The sequence below is a fragment of the Pteropus vampyrus genome, unplaced genomic scaffold (assembly GCF_000151845.1).
Source record: "Pteropus vampyrus isolate Shadow unplaced genomic scaffold, Pvam_2.0 Scaffold1, whole genome shotgun sequence".
In the NCBI taxonomy this organism is placed as follows: Eukaryota; Metazoa; Chordata; class Mammalia; order Chiroptera; family Pteropodidae; genus Pteropus; species Pteropus vampyrus.
The window spans coordinates 25,585,142-25,611,205 of NW_011888782.1; the positions used below are offsets into that span (position 1 = coordinate 25,585,142).

The 26,064-nt window shown below is 38.9% G+C and overlaps 2 protein-coding genes across 2 annotated transcripts in view; both read left to right on the forward strand.

Annotated features, from left to right (window-relative positions):
- The window catches only part of RABL3 (RAB, member of RAS oncogene family like 3), a 36,483-nt gene extending 32,284 nt beyond the window's left edge, over positions 1–4,199 (forward strand). The window contains exon 8 of the mRNA XM_011373095.2: positions 382–4,199. Within this exon, the coding sequence (XP_011371397.1) occupies positions 382–447 (66 nt within the window). The 3' untranslated portion in view covers positions 448–4,199. The remainder of the gene's footprint in view (positions 1–381) is intronic.
- Positions 4,200–12,406: 8,207 nt separating this feature from the next.
- Positions 12,407–26,064, forward strand: part of HGD (homogentisate 1,2-dioxygenase) — a 34,282-nt gene continuing 20,624 nt past the window's right edge. Inside the window, exons 1-3 of the mRNA XM_011373184.2 lie at positions 12,407–12,647; positions 13,415–13,503; positions 16,325–16,430. Coding sequence (XP_011371486.1) covers positions 12,570–12,647; positions 13,415–13,503; positions 16,325–16,430 — 273 coding nt within the window. The 5' untranslated portion in view covers positions 12,407–12,569. The remainder of the gene's footprint in view (positions 12,648–13,414; positions 13,504–16,324; positions 16,431–26,064) is intronic.

Sequence of the window (26,064 nt, forward strand, 5' to 3'; positions counted from 1 at the left end):
ATCTAGGGAAAATAAGGATCCAAAAGATGAAAAAATGCAGGGATAAGGTTACATTATAAAATAATAAAAGAAAATCACGTGCTTGAGAATCCAAAGTCTATCACAGTGCAAAGGATTTATATAAAAGTTCAATAGATGAATATTATAAGATTCACCTTTATCTCCTCTGAGATGACAGCTATCACCAATTTATTGGCAAATGTTTTCCATTTTGGTAGAAATTATTTTTATTATTTAATCTGCTGTGGTTTTCTTAGTAAAACCACAGAATGGCAGTTAAGGACCAACAGAGCAACATTTTAAAGAAAATAAATTAAAGGTTATTGGCATTTGAACTCTGCCTACTTGATATTTAATGTGATTATCTTTCTTACCTTACAGATTCCGGGGTTTTCTGATCGGAAAAGATTTGGGGGAGGAACATTAAAGAGCCTTCATTATGACTGAATTACACTCAACCTTTGGAAGAGTGAGCAAGCATGGCTGTTTTTCACAGCTTTCTTCTTGCTATGTCAATTATTAATGTCTCAGCCTTTTAACAAAATCATCTTAAAATGTTACCCTTCAGCCTCACCCTTTACTGGAAAACTGAAAGGAAGTAACAGCATTGGAAGTCCAAACTTTGTCCTCATTCTCTCTGTTCCTCACCTTTCCGTCCCTGTTTATAGATTATGTAAAAGCCTTGTGGAAATATGAGATGTCGTCACAATGATGCAGTAAATGAGCAGGGACAGAGTGCTGCAGAGAAAATTTACTCTTGCCTAGAACTAGATGGTTTTTATGGGTCTGTAATTTTCCCACACTCCTTGCTGAAGGCTTAATTAAGTACTTCAAAAACGTATCTCTGTTGTTTTACCTTCTTGAGGGGAAAGGTTATGTTAACCAGCCCTGAGTCGTCCACCCTAAACAATCTCTGTCATTTTCACAGAAGCAAAATGGTGTTATTTAATTGTCTCCACCCTCATCACACATAGGATGCCTAATAATAGCAACCCTTGTTCCCTCTCCTCTCCTTTACAAATGGTTCAGTGGCTGGAAGAGGTGGACTAATGGCTAGAGTTAAATCTAAATAGATTAATAATACATAGAGAACAGCAGTACCAGAAAAGAATTCTGCAAGAAATTGACAGCTCTCTAAATCCTTCAGTCTTTAGGTTACAGCTGTCTGCAGTCTCTCAGTGTTTTCTGTTTGGGAATAGGGTGACATCTAAGACCTGCACAAGGGCAGTAAGAAAGATTTATAGCCTGTTCAGATTTTATTTTTTTGAAGGAAAACCCACCTCCTGAAATGTCTTTTAACTGTAGTCCATAAACTAAGAATATCATTCTTTGTGTCAACAATGTATTTATGGAGAGAGGTAAAAATAAGTTCCACAGCAACATATTTACATGAATTATGGACTAGGATTCTTAGATTTCATAATCCAAAATTTGGAGGGGTGTATATGCATAATCGTTCATCATTTTTTTTTTTTTTACCCATTGTTTTGCTTATTTAATTCTCTGTCCTCATTCTTTTAATATATAAATCTAGTTTCCAAGATCTGTAATTTGCTGCCTTATTTAACACCTTTTCACCCGTATCCTGTCTCCAGCTCTGCTGCAGGTCTCCGCACTCCTGATTTTGCTCCATATTAAAATATAATAGTAATAAATACAAAGTTTCAGCTTCTCGTTTTAAAACTAGACGGAAAAATACTATATTCACTTTTTATTCCATTTTAATTAAATTTCAGAAGTACTTTGGAAATCAAGGTATGCTGAAAGGGGGTGTTAAAATAAGAATGTTAGAGAGTGATTTTAGAAAGGCAGTCTTGGGAATTCGAAAAGAATGTTTAAAGCACTTTTCATCAGCTAGAATATTCTCCAGTCTTTCTTCGCATCCTCCCCCACAAGACTTAGTCCTGATTTCTTCTTTGACATAAAAGAGAGCTATGCAAATCAGGATCTGTATGTAGAATTTGGCACAAGTGTGTTGTAACAGGCTGTGCTGTTAGGAAGTGGAAACTGAATGCAGAACAAAGACTTAAACCAACTAAGCTCTTTGTAGTCCTCTTTTAAATAATAAATCAATAACTCCTTGCTTCTCCTCTTCCTCTTTCTTTCCCTTAATTTAAAAAAAAAAAAAAAATCTGTCCTAATTTATTTTCTCCCCTCTTAAAAAATAAAATAAAAGTAGCCCCGATGGCTTCAGGGTCAACCTTGAAAAATTAACATTACTCCCCAACTCTATTTCTTCTTGCTGTCAGGCTTAACTCCTTGAATTATAGTTTTCTAAGAAAAATTTTTTAAATAATTTAAGGTAAGCTTATTGCAATATTAGTAGCAACAAAATGAAGTATTTGCCAAAATGAATATTAGCCAAGAGTTCTTCAAAAAGAATATTTCGAAGCATAATTTTTGCTGAGACTTCCTGAGACCTCATAAAAATTGCTTTTAGATAATAAGTGTAAACAGCAAAATACATTCTAAAAAATGTTAATCGAATCTAATTTTCTTAACTTTCTTGTTGGAACAAGTTGCTAACGATAAAGTTTTTTTTTCTGTTGTGACTTAAATGTCTAACCAACGTTCTTACTCATTGTGGAGGCAACCAGAAGTGACGTCATATAGCCAGTCATCTGTCCTTCAGGTAGCGAACCCTTAGTTAGAAAATATTTGGGTTGGTCTCTTCACCTGAATGCTCTAAGAAGAGCTGCTCCCAAAGGGGTTGATCCATATTAGCTTTATCTTGGGTTCTCAGAAGTCACCGAAATTGAGGCATCCATGACATAATCCAAGTGCCTTGACACTGCTGTTTTTCTGTCCATTCTGAAAATGATGGCATGGAACTGATGTGCTGAGCCATCAGACTGAAATGAAGAGAACTTTATTGCTGTCATAATCAGAGCTTTTGAGTCTTAATTTCAATAGTGTGTGCTGTAGTACCCAACCTAGATAGGTAGGCCCTTGTACATTTATTTAATGTTGGTTTAATTGAAAATTTTAAAGCACAGGTAGCACCTATTTTAAGATCGAAGGTCTTGACAAGCTGTCTGCATTAATAACTGTTAAAATTCAAAGGAAGGTACTGTTTAGGGGAAGGAAGAAGAAAAATAAAAAATTCATTTCTCTGTAGTCCCAAGACGGAGTTAAATCGCTGTGGTAGGAGAGGGAGGGTCCCAGGAAATCTAGCCCTTAGGAGAACTCTGAGCCTCAAATATTCCACAGTATGCTTGATGCAAAATTGGAGCTGGAGTCTGCCAAAGCTGCTCCATAAAGGAGGAAAGGACTCTGACTTCCAGTTACAATTAATCAGCACCTCCATTTACATACTTAAAGCAATAGCATTCAAACTCAAAAGTGCATAAAAATGCTCTGAAGTGCTTCTTTAAAATGCAGTTCCCAGGACTTACTTGCTCTCCCCACCCAACTCTCGCCCCATTTCTATGTGTATGGGATAGGACCAAGATTTTATACTGTTGGCCCTTGAATAACACAGGTTTGAACTGCACAGATCCACGTATACATGGATTTTTTTTTCAATCAACTACCACATCTGTTTTCTCAGCAGGCTAACCATTAAGCTTTACCAAGGTCATCAATAAGTAATGGTGAAGAAAGAAGCCCCCAAGGTACAAGTGTGTAAAATCTTGCTCAGTACCATAAAGTTTATCAGGTAATCTATCAGTTCCATCTTTTTCTTGGTGGCATCTGCCCTGGAGTCCTCTAACCTCTAAATCCATTCTAGAATGGTTGCTCTGTAAACCTGTCACACCCTCCTTCACGTTACCTGTAATAATCCCCAGCTTCCTGGATGTCATGTTTTCCACTTTTCTTGCTGTGAATCAGTGGTCTTTCAACTGGATGAGTTCAAATATCCCCTCCAAGAAGTACATGGGCCCTATCCATCTCTTATTCTATATGACTTGGCTCAGATATAATCTTTGGGAAGCCATCCCTTCCTTAGTCAGGGCTAGGTGGCCCCTAATCCCTCCCATAGCAATGTGGGCTCTTCTTGTCATAGCACATATGGCACTGTGTTGTAATAGCCCATTTATCAGTCAGTCTTCTGTAGTACAGTGCCCTACTAGAGAACGGGACTGAGTCTTAGTTACCTTTGTCTCTACATCTCACAGTGTCTGGCACATAGTAGGTCCTCAACAATTGTAAACTAAAGAAGTTGTGATTACATTAATTAAAATGGAAAATCAATCAGACCTATCTGTCCTTGTGTTTTATTTATTCTCTTATCTCCTGTGTGTATTTAGCACAGTACCTGGCACATAGTAGTTACAAAGCAAATACTTGTTTGTTTGTTCATTTGTTTGTTTTTGAATCATTGTTATATTTTTGAATCATTGTTATAAAAACAGAAAAAGACAGGAAATAGTTAATCCATTTAGGAGAAATCTCTAAAGTTTGGTGACAGGTTTACTCAATTTTAAATATTTTCAAGCCCTTCAAAGTAATTTTTAACCAGTCAAAGATCTCTTACCACTCTCTTACTCTTTAGGAAATCTTTCACACCTTAGAACTGAAATACCTCATAAATCTTCCTTCAGAGCCGATTCAGTAGGAAGTTTATGGGAAAACAAAGCAGTAAAACTTTTCCTTTCTCTTATTGACTCCAATTCATTTTTTTTAACCACGAAAAACTAACTTTCAAGATCAATAGAGATTCAAGACCCAATGTACTCAGAAACTCAGTTACAAGAAATATTTTTCTTGAATTCGCTTTTGACTTTAATTTACTTTTGAGTCTGCATACTACAGGAAATAAAATAGCAGCCTCTGTAAAGCTATGATCTAATACCCCCTTTCCTCCTAGGTCTGCACATAAATTCCAGAGAAGCTTATATAATACCACAATGTCATCTGTCTATGCTGACATATGCTAAGATGTCCTATAAGCTACGTGGTCCACAGGTATCAATCCACACAGTTTGCTACCAACCTGTCACTTGTTTCTATCAACCTGGCCCCTTTGGTGTGGCCCTCTGTGCTAACATCTATACACAGGCAAATCATTCTGTTGCGGCCACAGTATGCTGGAGCTTGGGGAAGTTCCTCTGGAAGTTGCTTAGACCCATTTATCTAAAGCAGAGAGTCTGAACCAGCAGCCCATAACCATTTCAAACCTGCATGCATGTTGTTTGACATAAGTTATCAGTTATCTATCACTGCTTAATGAACTACCCCAAAACTTAGCATAAAATACATCATTTTGTTTGTTCACAATTCTGTGGGTCAGCAGTTGAGGTAGGTTTAGCTGGTGATTCTGCTGGTCTCACCTGGGATCACTCATGTGTCTACAGTCAGCTGGAAGTCAGATTGCCTCATTCACACATCTGACAGTTAGTGCTGGGCTATTGCCTGAACTTCTCTCTCCATGTGGTTACTGATTCTCAAGGAGGTTAGCCCAGCTTCTTTGCATGGTGGTCTCAAGTAGCAACAAATGGATAAATCTTAAGGCACAAGCACTTTTCAAGACTCTTGGGTCATGTTTGCTATTAGCCAAAGTAAAATTGAAGGTTAAAAAAGACTCCATCTCTTGATGGGAGAAGCAGCAAAGTCACATTCCAAAGGGACATGCATACAAAGATGGGAGGAAATTGCGAATTGTGGGCATTTTTTTGCAATCTACCACAGTGGTTTTGTTCATTCATTCATTCGTTTGTTCTAGTTGCCAGTTTTTAAAAATTGGAGCTTCATATAAAAGTCTTATCTTGAAAAATCACCTAGCCTACTTAACCATTTACATTTCCTGCCTGGTCTATTACACTCGAGTTTGTGATAAAGCATAGTTCACAAGATTGTTTTTTGTGAAATTAAATGAGGTAATGTCTGTGGAAAAATCTGGCAAGAACAGGCCTTCAATATATGGTTTCTTCTTTCCTGAATATGATTAGCCACGAAGCTGATACCTGACCACATGGCTAAGGAGAATAGCTAAAATGAAGGACAAGAGAGTCGTGGAAAACGTGGCTGGAAAGTAATCCCTTGGCTGTCTTTAGAGAACTAAAGGCATTAAGAAACAAGATTCTTAAAGAATTTATAAGAATTTAAGAAATTAGGAGCAATAGTAAACATCTCAGTTTGCTTTAAGTGAAATGCTTCAAACTCTGAACAGTTCACCTAGCTCATCCCTGAAAAGCACCTATGGAGAACTGTCTAGACCTGGTCCCTGTTTCAGGCATCTATGTGTAGACACCTGTGTCAGAGCACAATTTTCTCACTGCTCTCCAGAGAGTGAACGCTTCCCTATTCCTTCCCTGCCTGAGTCAGGACTGAGTATAAGTCTTTGCCACAGGCAGCAGACACTAACTACCACAGCTCCTTCCCTAAAGGGTTTTAAATTCTCCTTTACTAACTACTTAACTAGAACAAATGGTTAGCCAATCTTCACCTCAGGGGAAGAGGAGACTGGCCTCTGCAAACTGCCTAGGGTTAGCAAAAACAAAGGCAATTGTGTCAGCAGTTAGTTGCAAACTAGTATGCTGTACTTTCTCCCTCATTTATCAGTTAGGCAATTCTGACCAGTGAGCACAGTGATATGGAGAACATTCAGAGCGTGGCTTAAAGGAGAAGCACAAGCATTTTGACTTCATACCCTCTATACACCTGGGGTTCCTGAAGTCATCACACCTGCTGCAGAAAGAAAATGGCCACATTGAAGGTAAGAAACTAACTGGCAAACTATTTGCTGTGGTAACAAACTAATTGCTTTGGCTTCTTCAGCCACAACTATGGAAGCTTCTGAGAATTCCAGAGCATCAGAGTTAGAAAGGACTTAAAGAGGCCCTTGTCCAAACCCCTGTCTTAAGAGGCTTCGCTATGGTGTCTGTAGACATGGCTGGGGTTGGGAAAATGAGGAAGAGATGATTAAAAAGATGACACTTTTACTGTCCCTCTCTTTCAAATATTGTCTTGGGAATATGTAGCTATCATAAGGGCTCCCTCCCACCATGGGCAGACACATTTCTCACTGTGTCTGTTTCTCAGCCCCTGCTCTCTGACATCTTCCTATTGCTTCAGCTTCCTGGACTGCTTCTAGCTCAGGGATCCCCGACCCCCAGGCCACAGACTGGTACTGGTCCGTAGTCCATTAGGAACCGGGCTGCACAGCAGGAGGTGAGTGGTGGGCCTGCGAGCTTGCTTCATCTGTATTTGCAGCCATTCCCCAGCGCTGGCATCACTCCCTCAGCTCCACCTCAGATCATCAGGCATTAGATTCTCATAGAAGCACCGATCCCTGGTGCTGAAAAGGTTGGGGGACTGCTGCTCTAGCTGACCAATTAGATATGTTTAATCTACTAAGTTATTTTGAGTCTCACAAGTAGCCCTGGCCAGTAGAAGTCCTAGCAGTTCCTCTAGGAAATAATTTCTTTTTATAGTTTATGTACAATTGAAAAACGTGTGGGTTATGTGCTATAAATGAATTAACTCATATTTTGGGGGGCATAAAAACATAACTTTCCTCCTATCTTCTAAGTTCTTCTAGCTGAACTAATAATCAAATTAACAGAGAAAGATTAACAGGAGAAAATATCCAGAGTTTATTATGCTAATGTATACTTGGGGGTCCATAAGAATGTGACCCAAAACACATTGGGCAATTGAGGTTTATATGCCATGCTGGACAAAAGAGAAGAGGGGCTGGAGTCCAGGATTTCAAAGGGGGAGTAGGTAATTCGCAGGTAGAGGAGAAAGGGGAACACATGGCAAACAAATTCCTGCTAGGTAACCCAGAAAAAATGGGACATAGTGGGGAGTCCAGTAGAACAGGTTTTGCATGGATCCTTCCTGTCTACCATACTTAATTCAAAATTCTAAAGTGAATATGCTAGAGTTCCCTTCCTGGAGTAGGCCTTTCCGTCTGAATTCCCTTAGATAGGAAAGGGAGAGGGTCAAAGGTTTTTCTGGGTCTTTTGTTTCTTAATAACCAGCTTTAATCACTATTACAAAAGGCACATTTTGGGGTAGCAAAACTTTGGCCCCCCCTCATAATCATCAAAATAAATCTGGGATGTAGGCAATCTTGTTCTATTTAACCAATAAGGAAAGTAAAGTTCAGAGAGATTTAGCGATGTGCCCAAGGTGATAAAGTTTGTCTGAATCCAAAGCTCAGGTTCCAAAATGAGCCTTAGTGGAATCTACTAGACTAGACCAGGGAAAAGAATTGTGTCCCTGGTGTCTAAAACCATGCCAGGTGTCCAGGCTTCCATGAGTATCCAACATGTGCATGTGGAACTGTCCAGAACCTTGACTATGGGGGCCAGACTCTGGGCTCCTTTCCAGAAAGCAGGATTTGAGTACTTCCCTAATGGCCTTCAATTGATGCCAAGTTTAAAGAATCAAGCATCCCCCTAGTTGATAGGGATCCTGAAAACACTCAACAGTGAAATGAAAGTTTGCTTCTTTATCTTTATGTCTGATCGAGAATCAGAAAAGCTGAGAAAGTTCTCATTCTTTCATTCAGCAAATACTATGTGTTAGTACATGATGCCACAGGTCTGGGCTAGGTGGAGTCAACAGAAACTTCTTGAAGGAAGCTATTCCTAAGCTGAGTCTTAAGTGAGAAGTAGAAATTGGCTAAGCGAAAAGGGATGGGGGCCAAAGGAAACAGGGAATGCAAAGCCACAGCACATGCAGAGTCCCGTATGTTCTGGAGTTCAAGAGCGTTTCAGCCAAATTTGAGTTGCTGTAGGGACAGCCAAGTTGAGATCCCCAGGAGATAATCAGATGTATGGATCTGGATCTCAGGGGTGTGGGTATGGCTAGGAGAACAGAATTGGGAGGTCATCATATCAAAGGTGGTCGTTGAAGTCTTAGAAGAGAAGGAGTACATAAAATTATGTTCCTCAGGAAAATCCTATGGGGGAGTTCAGCAGGGGTTGGAAACCATTCTTACCATTTATAAATAAATTATATCTAAAATCCTATCCTGCTGAAAATTTTAAGCAACTTATTATGCACAGCAACAGCACACCAGTGTAAATTGCATGCTAGTCTTTGTTCTCAGGTTCAAAGGCATTATTTCCAGCCTGCTGTCTAATCTCCATAAGGAAAGGTTAGCTCTAGAGATCAGGAATCCAGACACAGAAAGCCAGATTGCATCATTCTAATCAATAAGCATTACACAAGTTAAAAAAATATATTTCTCAGCTTTTATCGCTTTTAATGGATATGTCAACATAAAGCCTCAAATGAAGTCACATTTACATAAAAGCAGAACAACTGGAGAACAATTCAAAGATAAAATAAACGAATTAAGTTTAAGGTAGACCATCCTGTGTTCTTAAGTTGTTTCACTCTAACAAGCATTGATTTCCTCATTTCTAAAATAAAGAGCTATTTATAATGCAGGTTTTGTGCCTCACCACCAAATATTTTGATTCTCTAGGTCTGGGTCTGAATTTAACAAACTTCTAAAGTGCTTTTAATGATCAGCCAAAGATGGGTCCCACTGGTCTACATAATTATCATATCAGTTTCCCTTTTTTGCTGTAACAAATTGACACAAATTCAGTGGCTTAAAACAACTCATATACTCTTAAAGTTCTGAAGGTCAGAACTCTGAAATCAGTTCTTTGGGCTAACGTCAAGGTGTTGGCAAGGCTTGCTTCCTTTTGGAGACTCAAGGGGAGAATCCATTTTCCTGCCTTTCTCAGCTCCTGGAGGCTACCCATATTTCTTGACTCTGTGGCCCCTTTCTCCATCTTCAAAGTGCATTCCTCCATGTTATGTGCTTCCATCATCACATCGCCTTTTCCTCTTCCATAGTCAAATCTCCCTCTACCTCTGTCTACTAAGGACATTTGTGATTACATTTAGGGTACACCCAAAAAATCTAGGCTATCTCCCCATCTCAAGATACTTTTCTTGATTACATCTACAATATAAGATCTGCAAAAATTTCCTGTCTTGCTCTATAAAGTAATACTCATATATTCCAGGGATTAAGGCATAAATGTCTTTGAGGGTCATTATTCAGCCTACTGCAATAATCTGCCCATTCCCCTAACGATCTGTATTCTATACTCTCAACAGAGTTAATTAGAAATACTGGACTCTTTCCAGAGGAAAAATGGTAGCTTTAGCTCCATGTCTACCCTGAATTTTCTCTTTCCTTCATGGCCAGTAAAAGAAAGTGAGGTGCACCATCTGCTCATCCCATCAAGGTGTTACCCAGAATCAGAGTCAGGAGAAAACAGCTCATATTTGACAAATAAATCATATCCTGAGGACCAGGTGAGAATTAAAAAGCTGTATACCAGGGAGCTGCCAAAGAACTGATGGTACTGAAGTTACAAGGAGTTCAGTAATTTGTTATTTTTTTAAAGAAAGGATGCATATAATTGTCTTGGAAAGAAACAAAAACATATTTTTTATGTTGGATCAAATTATTCAGAAATCTGAACTGAAGAAAACATACAAACACACTTGCTAAATGTTAATTTTTGTTGTTGTTTTTGTTTTTGTATAACCTTATGTTTGTACATAGGAGTTTCTACACCTGGAGTTGAAGGCTTGGATTTTCATAACAGATATAAGAAGAGTTCAGATTCTGCCCTTGATCTCAGAGACTTGGGAAACAGCTGCAGAATACTGCTTCCTTAATTCAAATACCTTCAGCAGTGAGGGACATGGCTTTTTAAAGCTCTAACAAACTCATCTGTGATTTTTCTCTCAGAGGATTAGGAAAACCAAGTGATTTGAGAGTGACTATGCAGTTTCCACCCTCCTCTTCAGCCAATGCACTACAGTCAAGATTGAGAAACCGATTCAGAGCTCACACCTCTCTCGGAGCTGAGTGGCTCCCTTCCAAACCACCAGCTGTTCTTTCTACTTTCTTTTCTATTTTTTAAAGCAGTCGGAGCAAAATGCTTCAGAACTCCATATCCTAAGACTCCTTTCTCTTGTTCCAAACAAACATATAACCCTGGACTCTGTTCTGAGGTTAGGAGCTGAAAAGAATGGGAAGGCTATGAGTAAACCAACCCATGCCTGCCGGATAGCTCTGCTGCATTCCTCAGCACTCACACCTTCCTGCCTCTCTTGCAGAGAGAAAGAACACAGCAGTTGAACAAAGTGAAGTCACTGTAACACTCACTGGCTTCAGTCACAGATTGGTCTAAAATTCCATTTCACAGAATTGAAGATAATTTGGGGACATTACCATTTCTTAGCAGCTCAAAATCAGTCCTGTTGATGGTGAGCATGAGGTTTATTTAGAGAGAAGAAAATTGTGTTCAGTGGAGAGTCAGAATGCTGGATGATCTCTGCCATTCCCCAAAGAAATCATTCCAAGCTACATGCCGCTGCTGTTAACCAATCTGTGTAAAAGAGAACTCGATATTTTTGGTGCTGATAGATTTTCAAATATACCCAAAAAAATTGTGTGTGGAGGCAAAAAGTAATTTCACTTCTATTGCTTTCTTGGTCATAACATTTCACATTTGATATTCCTTCCACATGTAGACAGCTATTGGTCTGATCATCACTCACACATGCAGGCATGTTGCATCAAGCTCATCCTTCTCCATGCTGCCGAGAACTCTGGAAGGCTTACCCTCCCACCCACTTACATCCTTCTTATATCTCGTAAAGACATGTGCTCAGATGGTGGCATTTCACTCTCTGAGCGAGATTGCACTTTCATTATCCTGGGCTAAAATTAAGTACCTTTATTAGGAACAACTATAGGGAGAAAACAGTCATTTGTTTCGATGTTTAAGTTAAAAGAAAACGGATTCTAACATATAGAAACCCGTACATATATTCAGGTTAGGATAGGATCTAAGTGAAAACTAAATCATAAAACAAATATCTATTGAGTACCTTCTATAAACCAGGCACAGGTCTCATAGAAGTACACAAAACTGCCATAGTCTCAGACTTCACGGAGCTTGTAAACTAGCACAGAAGTCATACAGTGAATAAGAATTCACAGGTATGTTAAGTATTATAATAGGTTTCATGGAATCTACATACTTTGTTGAGAGGCCCTCTAACTTTATAACATTTTCACGTATATATTCCATATGTGGGCCAGATAATGTAGGCTTCTGCCTGCAGTGAGGCTAATTTGGAGAGCTTTCTCTTAAGGGTTTTGCTATCAGATTAAATCCACATTCCTCTTTTTACAGTTGCTTGTTTGAGAGCATGAATGGGAAATGTTGCTCCAAACTCAGAGAAGCTGCAGTCTAGGCCCAGCAAGATACTACTAATCTGGAGTTGAGGTGATGCCTGAGCATCTCCCCTTTTAAGAAATCCCTGATGGAACCAGAATTAAAGAATCTGTTCTTGGGGTGGGATAATTAAAAACAAGCCCATAAATTGACTAAGTGCAATGAAGGGTGGAGAATCTATATCCAGCATTCTTCTCCCAATTGGCAATCTTTAAAATTCACACAGAACATATTATCTTTCCTAAATGGTTCACATGTCAAGACATAGCAAAGATATGATGTATGGAGCATCATACACAAACACATGTCCAAACAGAAATGCTTACCTTTGTAGAATGTCGGTGCTGTGAAATGATCTTTAAATTCCATTAATGGTGGTCTTCGTGTCTTTATCATATGCAGTACATTTCCGGATTTGGGAATGAGTGTGCCTCAGAGGACCCTCGCTGCCCCAGTGCCCTGCCAGAAGGACAGGTATGAGTAAATAGAATATTAGCTTAGAAAGCTCTCAACTATAGGAATTAATGACCAGCACTCAGGCCAAGCACCTCTACCCACTACGGCTCTTATAATTTAGCCTATGAAGTGTCTAGGAATTTTACAAATCATTGAGACAACTGAGATTAAAGTTGGATAGTGGTTACCTACTACGGCCAAGCACCCAACCCAATCAGAAGGATCCCCTAGGTCCAGGGTTAATGGGACTTCCTTATAGTTCCCTTGAACAGCCATTAGCTATGACAATGATGAGAAAATAATTAGCCCTAAAAAAAAATGTATGTACGATGATGTTCACATTAGTGTTGGTTACAATAATAAAAATATAGCAAACAAAAATTTTTTCAAAAAATTTTGAAGAATATTTCATGGCATGAAAAAATGCTTTCCTCTTTTTTAAAAAAAGTCCTGATTATTACAGGACTTTACAGTTCATAAGATCTCTATTTTGGAGGATAAGAATGAAAAGAAATATACCAATATGTCAACATTGGGTTATTTCTAGATGGTGAAATAATGGGTTATATTTTATAAATGTTCTATAATAAGTATGTATTACTTTTCTAATCAGGAGAAAAGGCACCTAAAAAGTTATTACAAGAAGTTTATATGGGTTGGGGATGGTTTGCACAGTGGCCCAGAGCATCCCCATCCAGGACAGAATTCCTCCACTAGTTGCTTGTTGGGAAGGTGGGATGCTTTTCAGATTGGAGTCATGTTATTTATTGCCTCTTTTGTTTTAGAACAATCCTCAAGTTTGTCCCTATAATCTGTATGCTGAGCAGCTCTCAGGATCAGCTTTCACTTGCCCCCGGAGCACCAATAAGAGAAGGTACAAGGATTAAGTTAATTCTGACCTGCAGACTGTGGGGCTATGACTCGTACTTAGTGCTGCCTCCTACACCTGAGCCACAACCTCCCAGGGCTGCCCAAGATCCTGCTTCTCACAGGCTGTGCTCTGTCATAGTTGAGGAGGATGGGCCTTGTCTCCAGCTAGAATCAAGTGGCTGATGGATGAAGCTGAGAGAGCAGTTGCACAGGGCCTGGAAACACACGTGTACAGTTCCATTTACGAAATCTCACTTGTACTCAGAAGAAAATGTTCCTAATAGTTTGGCCTTTCCCTAAGGATTATCCAATTGAGTTTTGGATTTTGGTTTACTTTTTTTGTTGTTATAATGATTAACTCAAAATTATAAAAGATTGAATACAATATCTTCCTTAGCTGACTGTTCTTTGCATGAAAAGGTTGGGTAGTTGAAAGATCATGTATTATGGCCCCTTGTGGTTTAAATTAATAACATTTTTACTCTTTGGAATTTGCCTTTGCTGGAAACCGGCACATTGATTAGCACAATGTGTCATCTTCCATGTTTGCTCTAATCCCACCGCCTGGTCGATGAACTCACTCCCTTGATTAACTCCTATGGGGTAGGTCAGATGCAATCAGTGGTACGGTGTCTGGAGAGGCAGTGTCATGATTTAAACAAGTGTCTAATGGTAGGAATATCAGGCTAGGGCATCTGTGAAGAGGGCTGCTACTAATATTGGAGATTTGGGGAGGTAGCCAGGAGGTCTTGTACTGCTAAGTAGAAGAGACTGCGTTTATCTTTCCTAAGTCCTACTGAGAAGCAAATGAGATGGTGAATGCAGACACATGACAAGCCGCACAAATGATAGATTGCTCCGCTCGTTTGTTAATCATGCACATTCTAGAGTCAAGACCCCTGAGTTTCCATCCTGGCTCCTTCTCTTTCTGGCTATGTGAACTTGGGCAAGTCATCTACCCTCTCAGAACCTCTGGTTCCTCATTCTTCAAAGAGATAATAATAGCACTTCTTTCATTTGTAGTGAGGATTAAAGGAAAGAATGTATGTAAAGTGCTTAGTATACCACCTGACACGTGGTAAATGCTCAATTAACATTAATTATGAAAATCATCATTACTGCCACCATAGCAGAGTTTCTCCCTCCAATACAGGGTACCCCTAGGAGGCTATCAGAGAACTGAGTATGTGACATGGCAGATGCTATGCTGCCATGTCAATATCAATATGGCTTCTTCTGGATAGATACAGGCATGAAGGGAGGAAAAGATAGTTTCCCATAGTTGTCAAATCAGGGGTTAATTCTACTGCTATTTAATCATCTCTCTCCACAAACCCAAATAGTCAAGGCAAAGGAAACATAAACAATTCCTGTTGAATCTAATTTATGACAACTTGGCCTCCATGACTATATTCTTGACTTTATGTCCCATTCACTAATGGGACACCTGGACTCCAGATTCTGCTGCCTGCCCCTATTATTCAGCAATATCTCCAGCCAGCAGGAGCTGAGCTCTGATCTAGGAGGCTGAAAAATTGCTGTTGGCATTTCATTAGGAAGCTGGCACCATTCCCTGAATCAGAATTAAATCTCCATCCGGGGCAATGTAATGCTGCCTGGGGAGTTTTATAAACTCAGCTAAAACACAAGGGACACTAAGCATGGCTCACCCATCTGTTTAGAAGTTTTCCAAAGTATCCACAGGAATACTGTAAAAATGATCAAAACCCCCAGTGGGAAGATGGAACCAACCCCGTCCATAGGTAAGCAAGCCTGGAATTCTTACAGTTAGTCACTATTCTTTTAAACCACAGAGTGCTGGGCACCCGTAAAACTATCAGAGATTATATCTATAATCCATAAATGTACTATAAGAAAGTACAAACAGATACTTTTATAATTCTGGAGTAGAGAAGTGTTAGTTTCCTAAACCTCTTAAATATTATCATCAAAAGAACAACTCAATAGAAAATTGGTAAAGGACTTGTACAAGTAAAAAAGTTACAAAGATCTGATAAATGTACAGATTCTCAATCTTACTCATAATAAAGGAAATACAAAATTAAAATAAAATACTATTTTTTACCTATAAGGCCAAAATTATTAAAAATACCCCATATTTGTGAAGCTGTGGGTGATTAGGCACTCTCACACATTTTTGTTGTGAGAATAAATTGGTACAGCAACTTGACAATTTTGTTCCTATATGCTTTGGACATAACAGAAAATATACAAGAAAGTTGTTAAGCTCCGATGCCTCTGAAGATTGGCCCTGAAGAAACTAAAGGAGAAAACCATTTACCTTTCAGGACTTTTTGAATTACTTGAATTATTTGTACCACCGGCATGTATTACTTTTACAATTTTAAAGAAGAAAACTGGCTTATATTTCAAAAATAACAAATCACCATATCCTCTCAATCTATGTAGGAGTCATTGTCCTCACCTTCCAGAGTAAGGATTAGTGTCCAATGACATACATAAGCTAATTTCTTTTCTATGAATTTTTCTGCACAGATATCCCTCAAGGTATTTCCCCTCCCTTTATTGTTGTCATTGGGAAAGATAATTCTTCATTTTTGTCAATATGGGAAGAACCAAGATTTGGAGCCTTAATTTGAAGAGTGATAGGTAGAGTGGAAAGGTGAAAAGAGGCCAGGGCTATGGGAAGCAGTGGCTATTAAGTGATGCTTTGTTATAACTTCTCATATTAAAGCTCGCAGATCATTGTTGACTTGAGCATCTTCCTGATGGTACCTCCTGACTCAGTCTGTATATCACTTATAACATCACTGTAAGACTTACGTGTCCTTGTTTCCCCCCAGCTGGCTGTATAGGATTCTACCTTCAGTTTCTCACAAGCCTTTTGAATCCATTGACCAAGGCCATGTCACTCACAACTGGGATGAAGTTGATCCTGACCCTAATCAGGTAACTGGGTCCCATGAATTGGAGCATAACATGTATGCAAAGCCTTAAATAGAAATATGTAAGACAAGCCTGAGTCTTTGAGAAATTAGACAGTTTTTAAAAATAAATGCTAAAGTATATCTGTTCTTTTGCTCAAACTTGGGTGGGAATTTTGGATTTGATTGATCATGTGCATGTACGTGTGTGTGTGTGTGTGTGTGTGTGTGTGTGTGTGTGTGTGTGTGTGTGTGTGTGTGTGTGTGTGTAGGCTGGTGTTTTTCTAGCCTAATGGCTTCTAGGTAGGCACAGAAGTGGTTCAGACTCAGCAAGAGTGCCAAGGTGAGTTGGATGAATAAAAATTATATAGGCTGGTGAAAATATCTACATGCCCATAGGTTTATTTGTTTTAATCTAAATTAACCATTTTAAAACTAAACTTACCAAATATCTTGGTGAACCAAGGGGAGGCAGCAGATTTCTTTGGCCTTTGGAAAGGTGGAGGGTGGAGAGCAAGGAGTAGAGAGAGAAAGAGATAGGACTTTGTGTGGACTTTGAATACAGAGGTAGAGGGGTCTTGAACCTATGACCTGGCAACTCCCAGAAGGAGGGAATGGCCTAAGGACATTCAATACTTACGTATCTGAAAAGAGGACTCTGATATAAGGATGAGAGGCTTGTTGTCTGAGCTGGATTCTATAAGTCTGTTATGGTGACAGATTGCTGTCACATTCTCTGCACATCATAGGGACTTCCGTTACTTGCCTAAGTTTCCTCCTGTTGACTGAGTGACCAGTGGGCTTTTCCTCCAGGCACCAGTATTATTAATGTACTCTGCTTTCAGTAATGAGATAGACCCAATGCTGTATTTTTTTAGCTCAATTTTTTTTTACCTCCTGAGATCACCAGTGTATTCCCTTTGTCCCTGAGCTTAGGTGCATGTCAGTGATAACAAGTATATAATACAGGAGGGAAAATAGACCTGGCTTTGCATCTCTACCTTCTAATACCTGCTGTGTCTTTGAGCCACAATGTGTCACCTGTGAACTGAGATAACCAGACATCTGCCCTGCAGTGCTTTTGTGAAGATTATGTGTGAGAATGGGTGTGAACATGCTTCACACAGTGCCTGGCACACAATAGACAAGAACCAAGACTCTGATACAGCCATTTTGATATATTCATTTAAAGGCAGTGGTAGTACATATAAATTGCAGACTTTAAATTCAGGTAAATTTGTTTTTCATTTTATACTATTTTTTATTCTGAAGTCCTTATCCAAATTGGCAGAAAATAACTTCTTCTCAGTCTTGCTTGGGAGATTGGTCTTAAATGATGTCAAAGTAGGAGCGGGGATTGGGCTTTGCTGCTTGGTCCCCTCAATGGGTACTGTTGAGATGCCCATTGTTTTGCTACTATTATGCCAAGTTTGGGCATGGAATCTGCAAGGCCACTTCTGGTCCTGTCATCCTGGATATGCCTCTCAGCCATTCCCTCCTTCTGGGAGTTGCCAGGTCACAGGTTCAAGACCCCTCCACCTCTGTATTCAAAGTCCACACAAAGTCTTCTCCCTCCCTCCCTCCCTCCCTCCCTCCCTTCCTTTCTCCTTCCTTCTCTCCTTCTTTCTCTCTCTCCCCCTCTCTCTCTCCCTCCCTCTCTCACTCTCCCTCCCCCCACAACTTTCTAAAGCCTGAAGAAATCTGCTTCCTCCCCTTGATTTACCAAGATATTTTGCCTATGCCGACAAATCCCCTTCCTCTAAATTCTTAGATTTTTTTTGTAGAACTAAAGTCAGAATAATCCATAGCCACAGTTGGTTTCCTGCTCTACCCTATCTCTTTCCTAATTATGGATATCTCAGAGAGTTAAATAACTGCTTGAATGCTATTCACTCACCCCCAACATGGACAGAAAGGGAGGCATTCAGAGTGGGGGAAAATGTGAGTTAACAATTTACATTATCTAGCCATTTGAAACAAGGATATTTTTTCTAAACTTCCACTGTGTGCAGTTTAATGCTTGAAGCAGACATCTTCCCCAGTCCACCACTAGCCTGTATATTGCCTTTGAGTATATCTAAAAAAGTCAGCCCTGCTCCAACCCCCAGCCATGTAGGCACAGACCCCTGCCAAGACACAAGGTCAGGCTATCAGCTTCTGCCTCTTTTCCCTTCTGCCAGTCAGGACCCTTGCATGGGACACAATTCATAAAGCCACCTGGGGAGTCTATCTTCACTTTGTCCTAGAATCTCACCTGGGCTCCTAATCTAATACCGTCTTACCACCTTCTCTCCCACACTCTGGGGTTAGGAATACATCTGGCAGACCATCCCCATTTGGTCATTTACCTCACTCATTTAACCATTTACTTCCCCTACTCGTCTTATAAAGGGCCATAAACCATTACAGCCAAAGTCACTGCTCATTTTCTGAGAATCTGTTTGACTCCTCAATGGGTTCCATATTCAATGGGTTCCATAAGAGAGAAATTCTCTAATTTCTCTCTTAGAGTCACAAGGGCCAAACTTTTTTATTTTGTTTTTTATTTTTTTAATTATTTATTTTTTATGGTGCCATTGGTTAATGAAATCCAATAAGTTTTAGCTGTACACTTTAGTAGTAAGGCATATATATATTTACACTGTGTGTTCACCTCCCATAGTTAGATTTCTTTCTGTCATTACATATTTGACCCCCTTTACTCCATCTACCTTCCCCCTCCCCCCGCCCCCGCCCCTACCCTCTGGTCCATTGTCCATTGTCCATTGTCCATGTCCCTGAGTCTCTGTCTTATTCATTTGTTGCTTTTAGGTTTATATCCCACATATAACGGATAACATCTGATTTTCAACCTTTTCTGTCAGGCTTATTTTGCTTAGCATGATTATCTCAAGGTCCATCCATGTTGTCTCAAATGGCAGTATTTCATCTCATTATGGCTGAGTAATATTTCATTGTGTATATATATGTACCACAGCTTCTTTATCCAGTCATCTGTCTTAAGACACTTCAGTTGCTTCCATGTCCTAGCCCCCGTGAATAATGCTGCTATGAACATCAGTGTGCAAATATCATTTCGGATATGGGTTTTCAAGTCTTTAGGGTAAATACCCAGTAGAGGGATTGCTGCATCATATGGTAGGTCAATTCTTAGTTTTTTGAGGAACCTCCATACTGTTTTGCATAGTGGCTGCACCAATTTGCAGTCCCACCAGCAGTGTATGAGGGTTCCTTTTTCTCCGCATCCTCTCCAACATTTGTTATTACTTGTCCTGTTGATTATAGCTATTCTAACAGGTGTGAGATGGTATCTCATTGTGGTTTTGATTTACATTTCCCTAATAGCTAGAGATGTTGAGCATCTTTTCATTTATTTGTTGACCATTTGTCTGTTCAGTTCCTCTGCCCATTTTTTGATTGGATCGTTTGCTTTTTTATTGTTATTGAGTTGTATGAGTTCTTTGTATATTTTGGATATTAGGCCCTTATCAGAGGCATTGCTTGCAAATATATTTTCCCATTCGGATGGTTGTCTCTTTACCTTGTTGACGATTTCTTTTGCTGAGCAGAAGCTTTTTAGTTTGATGTAGTCCCGTTCATTTATTTTAGCTTTAACTTTCCTTGCTTTTGAGGTCAAATTCATAAAAGCCTCTTTAAGTCCAAGGTCCTTGAGTTTTGTTCCTATGTTTTCTTCTATGCATTTTTCAGGTCTTATATTCAGGTCCTTCATCCATTTTGAGTTAATTTTGGTGTGCAGTGATAGTTTCATTTCTTTGCGGGTGGTTTTCCAGTTTTTCCCAACACAATTGATTGAAGAGGCTTTCCTTTATCCACTGTATGTTTTTGGTTTTTTTGTCAAAAATTATTTGCTCATATAAATATGGGTTTACTTTTGAACTCTTGATTTTGTTCCATTGGTCTGAGTGTCTGTTTTTCTGCTAATACCATGCTGTTTTGATTATTGTTGCTTTGTAGTATAATTTGAAGTTGGGCAGAGTGATGCCTCCAGCCTCGTTCTTTTTTCTCAGGATGGCTTTGGCAATTCGGTGTCTTTTGTGCTCCCATAAAAATCTGATGATTTTTTGTTCTATTTCTTTAAAAAAAAAAAAGCCAATGGGATTTTGATAGGGATTGCATTAAATCTGTATAATGCTTTAGGTCATATGGTCATTTTAACTATGTTGATTCTACTTGTTTCTTTTTAATTAATAAATAGACCTGACTGGTTAATTATGTGATTTCATCTTCTATTAGAAAATATGAAGGATGGATACTTGTACTTTGGTAGGATTCCTGGTTGGGTTAAAGAAATTAAGCATTTATTATATACTTTGGAAGGTTAAAATGATATTTCGATCACAATAAGTTTTCTAATTCTTATCTTCAGGTGGCATATAAAATCCCCAACTAAGTTTCTGAGTTCTATCAAATAGAGCCAAATCTCATATTATGCAAAGGAACAGGGTGGTTATAAAATTAGCAAATAAGACAAAAATTAAATATAAACAAAATTATCTCTGAAAATTCATGTAAATCATTCATAAAGTATAGGATACAGAGTTTTGTGTGTGCTACCCTTTATGGTAATTCTTATGTACACTAAATTTGAGAACCATTGAGCTAGACTTAAGAAGGATTACAGGAAAAGTCCAAAGGCAGATATTTGGAATCCAAATACTGAAGCCTTTAATATAACTATCAAATATCTGTGGTTATTTAATAACTAGGGGTGGAATGAGGAGTTCCACTGCCCCTGCCTGCTCATATCATCCACACAAGTCATATAAGACTCTGTTACCTTAATATATCTTCATAGATTTTACTGTGATTGTGTGGGGCAACAGTGAAGCCCCACTTATTTTATCTAATTTTATTTAGGGTGGAGTTAGGTTTTAAACCTAACCTTTAAGAAAAAAGTGACTCTACTGTGAGTATGATATGTAATATGCTCAGTATTATCCTTTTATTATATATTATTTCTATGACTACTATTGTTACATTTTATTTAACATGAATATACCCCTTTACAATGATTTTTTAAGGTACAGGTGGCTTACTGATGGAAGCTAACTTGTTCTGATAGAATTTTATGCTTCATAAATAACCACAGCAATCTGCATTCATCACTTTTTCCCCCTTGTAACCTTTTCCAAGCATGTACTCTAGACTCTTACCAAGAAAGTCTGAGAAAATTATATTTAGGTACCCATCTGACAGTTCGTCCCAGCTGAAGCTTGTATGGTACATATGTCTTCACCTGTCACAGATCAAATTAAAAAATTCATCAGCTTCACCAACTCCACACGTTAGTTATTTCTGAGAATTTGAAGACCTGAAAATTATCTAATATTTCCTCCCAGAGGACATCGTGGGATATACTATCATTACTGTCATCTTTTTTATACCCTCCAGGAAGATTGGGGTTATACCCAGAAAACCTTCATTTTCTTTTAGTGTGCATTTAATCAATTGTCTAAGAATTAATGCAAAAAATTCTCGAGTGTGTTTAGAATCAGCCTCTGGACATTATAGGTTCAATCCATTAATATCTCACCTAAGAAATATACCTAATTTTGTTCATCATTTACCTTTCTCTAACTTCTAAAATCTCAGAATTTAGCCAAAAAAATCTGCATCCAATCAACTGTGATTTTACAGGTTTCAATTAGCATTCCTGAATCAGCATTTCTCTTAAGAGTCAGAGACCTTTCAAGTTTACCGTTTTTACTACCACATGTCAAACTCTTGATTGTTGGAAAGTCAGTCTTGACCCAGTTAAGGTTAAGCTGAGGAAATTACCTTTTAGTTCTCAACCTGTATAATTTGGACCAGGTGATGAGCACCTCAAAGCTAATTAAAGACTACATCTTGATGTTCCCTCTGATTCCAGGACATGCAAATTATCAAAAATAGTTCAAAACAGTATACATTTGCAGGATATTTGCTGTCTAAATTGTTAAACTGTTCAGGTCTCACCATCCAAAAAGCCTCTTCCCTCCAAGAATGTCTTGGATTTCCCACCTCGTTAAGCTTTTAACTCCTTGCAATTCAGCCTGCCCCAACCACTCTACTGAAACTATACATCCCTTCTTTAAACAACAAAATGTACCCCCTACCATTAATACATGTTTTTATTCAAAACTTACATAAAAGCATCAATTCTCAATAATCCCACTGATGCAGAGTTAACAACGTCTAATGTTGTGATTTCTTTCTTTCCAGTCTTTTTTTTTTTTTTTGTACATATTTGTAAATAAGTAAGGTCCAGGGTCCCATATAGCCAGAGACTAAAGTAATTGAAAATAATTTCAATTTTCATTTGCCTCTTCTGAAAACATTAAAGAATATTCCATATATGGCCCACAACAACATTTTTAAAGATCCCCTTCCTCAATTTTTCTCAGACTCTAACCTTCTCACACCTTGAGAGCTAGGTCTTCACCATCTTCATACAACTGGCGGTGTTCAGCACGTGCCTTTTTCCAAATAATAGAATCACAACTGCTTGTTGATTACACTCTCCCGATAGTTCAGATCCCATCAGCCTGTAAATAGACTAGATTCTATTTCCCTAAATGCACTCACTGGCGTTTGCCAACATTGCAATGCACATTGCCCCATTCAGCCTCTTTTGACAGCTTGCTGGCTCTTTTTACTTTACATCTTCATCAACTCACATTTTACTCCTTGGAAAGATGTTGGAACTGTCTGCAAACCAGACTATTTCATTGTGACTGTCTCTTATTTTCTATGTACGAAAATGTTAAATAGGCCCTGTGCCAGGACTCATTCCTAAGGGAACATTCCTGTTTATTTATCTCTTCCAGAGTCATCTCTACTTATCTATTTCCTTGTTTTCCCATCGGAAAGTGTCCACGCTTCCAGGTCTTCTGCAATAGGTTCCCTGAGGGCCAAGGCTGTCACGTTCACCTCCAGCACCTAGCATAAAACCTGGCACACAGGTTTTCATTCAATAAATCGTTTGAATGAATTAACATAAGGAGATTGGATAAGAATGCTGATACTGAAGACCTTAGCAGGGTTCAGGTCCCAGGAGTTAGACTAGGCCAGGGCAACTCAGCACTGGAGGAATAATAAATAAGATCAGATTGGAAGACCAAGTACAAGATTATTAAAAGGAGGCAAAGCCTAGATTCAAGAGCCAAGGATCATGAATAGTTTGGGAAGCAGCTCAAGGCTTAGGGTATGGGTTACAAAGAGAGGCTGAAAGAGTGTTGGCATTTTATTATAAAAAAAAAAAAAAAAAAAAAAACTTAACTGCTCTAAACTATCAGTGTTTTCGTTTCTAAAATAGAGATAATAATCATACGAGTCTCAGAGGGTTGTTATGAGAATTAAATGTCACTCAACAAATATTTATTGACTGACTACTATGTTTCATGCTCTATACTAGGTGCAGAGTAATGGATGTAAAGCCTTTAGCTTTATACTCAAGGGAAAGGGAATCCAGCTTCCTTCCTGTGAAAAAATGTCATCCAAATCCCATAAAGGTTCACCTTTTTTGTAGCCTCGTGGAAGACTTTTGAAAGTCAAAATAAAGTATAGTGACTTGAATCCTCCTTAGCTGTGCTCTTGCCTATTACCTCAAAGAACTCTAATGGGTCACTCAAGGCCTGATTTCTCTCCCCATCAACCATCTTGCCTTTTTCCTCAAATTGCAAGATTGCTGAAGAATTCAATGAGCCACTGTTTTATTTTATTCACACACACCTCCCTGCCCCCTCCCAAACACATACACACAACCACCTTCCCTAGTGTAAACTGAAACTCACTATAATGGATTACCCTGGGCCTCTCCCAGCCATAGCTACACTAATAACTGCCACCATAGTGTGATCACTATTACATCTACAAGTTACTTCCAAATTCTTGGGTGATGGTACCAACTTCTAATGATGGTACCAACTTCTACTCTAGCCAGCCAATGTTGTTGAGAGTATCTAATTTACTTAATCTAGTTGAATCCAAAGCAATTGGGGGCAGTGGAGAGGGGCACAGAAATCTCAGTAAATCAAAGAATCTCAGGGTTGAAAAGGATACTTGGGTCATCTAGTCCAGCTCCTGGTCTTCTGACTCTGGAAATAATTGAAGTTAATTCTCTGGTTTCCTTTTCATCCCTGAGCATGACTTCCAAATTTTAATCATTAAATGAGGCCACTGATTCTCTGTCTTCTTCTTTGGGTAACTTGAAAGAATTTTTAATTCTAACTTTGGACTCCCTTGAATGTGCTTTTCAAATTATTTTTGACCACATCATTTCTAGTAAGCAAAAGTTTATTTTCCAATAGAATTTGCTGGATACAGCTGTAAAATACATGAAGCAATGATAGAATTGAAAGGAGAATTAGACAAATTCCCAGTTATTGGTAGAAACTTCAACACCTCTCTCCCAACAGTTGTTAGAACAACTGGACAAAAAATCAGAAAGGATATGGAAGAACTGAAGATTTTTCACATGTGAAAAGAACTGATTTACATTTTAGAAATAATCTTTGGACTTTTAGAAACATTTGTCAATTTACTAGCTGTTGCCTGAATGTCATTCTGACTTCCAGAAATCTCACAAATTTACTTTGGTCATGTTCTTTGAGGTATTTATTCATTCATTTAATCATTTGACACAGAGGCAGTAGCAGAACTCAGGTCTCCTGGCTCTGCCTAATGCACAGTCCTCTTGGGCTGGTCTTGGATCAGAGGATAACTGTTCCACAACATGCAATTAAGCTGAACATCTGGATTCAGCAGATGTTTCTACCCTTCCCTCTATGGACTCTTCCTGTTTATCCTTTCCCCAGATCTCCATCCTCACATTTAGCAAGATATTACACCAAAGCTCCTAAACAGAATCTCTTGTCTGAAGATCCAAAGCTGGCTTCTTCTTGTGGGTACTGGGTTTATCAGAACCACCTTAGGGTATTTATCACCCTTCGTGATATGCTGAATATAGGCCTTGTAAAATCTGCTGTCATCAGATCCAGCAGATAAACTACTCCTTTCCCTATACTATCTCCATCATCTGCAAGGCATCACTTTTTGTATTAGGGAAGGTTCTTCAAGGCCACTGCTTCATTCAGCATGTGAGCTCTATTGAAGGCATGCTCCCTACATCAGCCTCTCTGGTTCAGTTTTTCCCACTCACAGAAGACAAACCTATTCGAGGGGCCAGGGCTTTATTTCTGCCCACAACAGGTATTTTGATTGGAGTAAGATCTACACAGGTGTTGTCTCAGTGCAACAAATGAGATGGTGCTGCCCTGTTTCTGGGGCTCCTCCTCTCCTCACCCTTTCTCTCTTCCCCTGCCCTCTCTCTCCTTCTTTTTTTTCCTTTCTTTCTTCTTCCTTCCTTCTTTCCTTCCTTCCTTCCTTCCTTCCTTCCTTCCTTCCTTCCTTTCTTCCTTCCTTCCTTCCTCCCTTTCTTTTCTTTCTTTTCTTTCTTTCTCTTTTCTTTTAGGTTTGTAAATCTTTACACTTGTATTATTTAAACATCCTTACTATTTGGTAATTGGCATGTCACTGCCAAGATACCCCAATTTACTTGATTGATTAAAATGCTTGGTCGGTTGACTGAGTGGGCTTTTCTGAACTTGATCTTTGGTTTAGCAATATAAGAATCACAGAATCTCTGAGTTGGGCTTGCT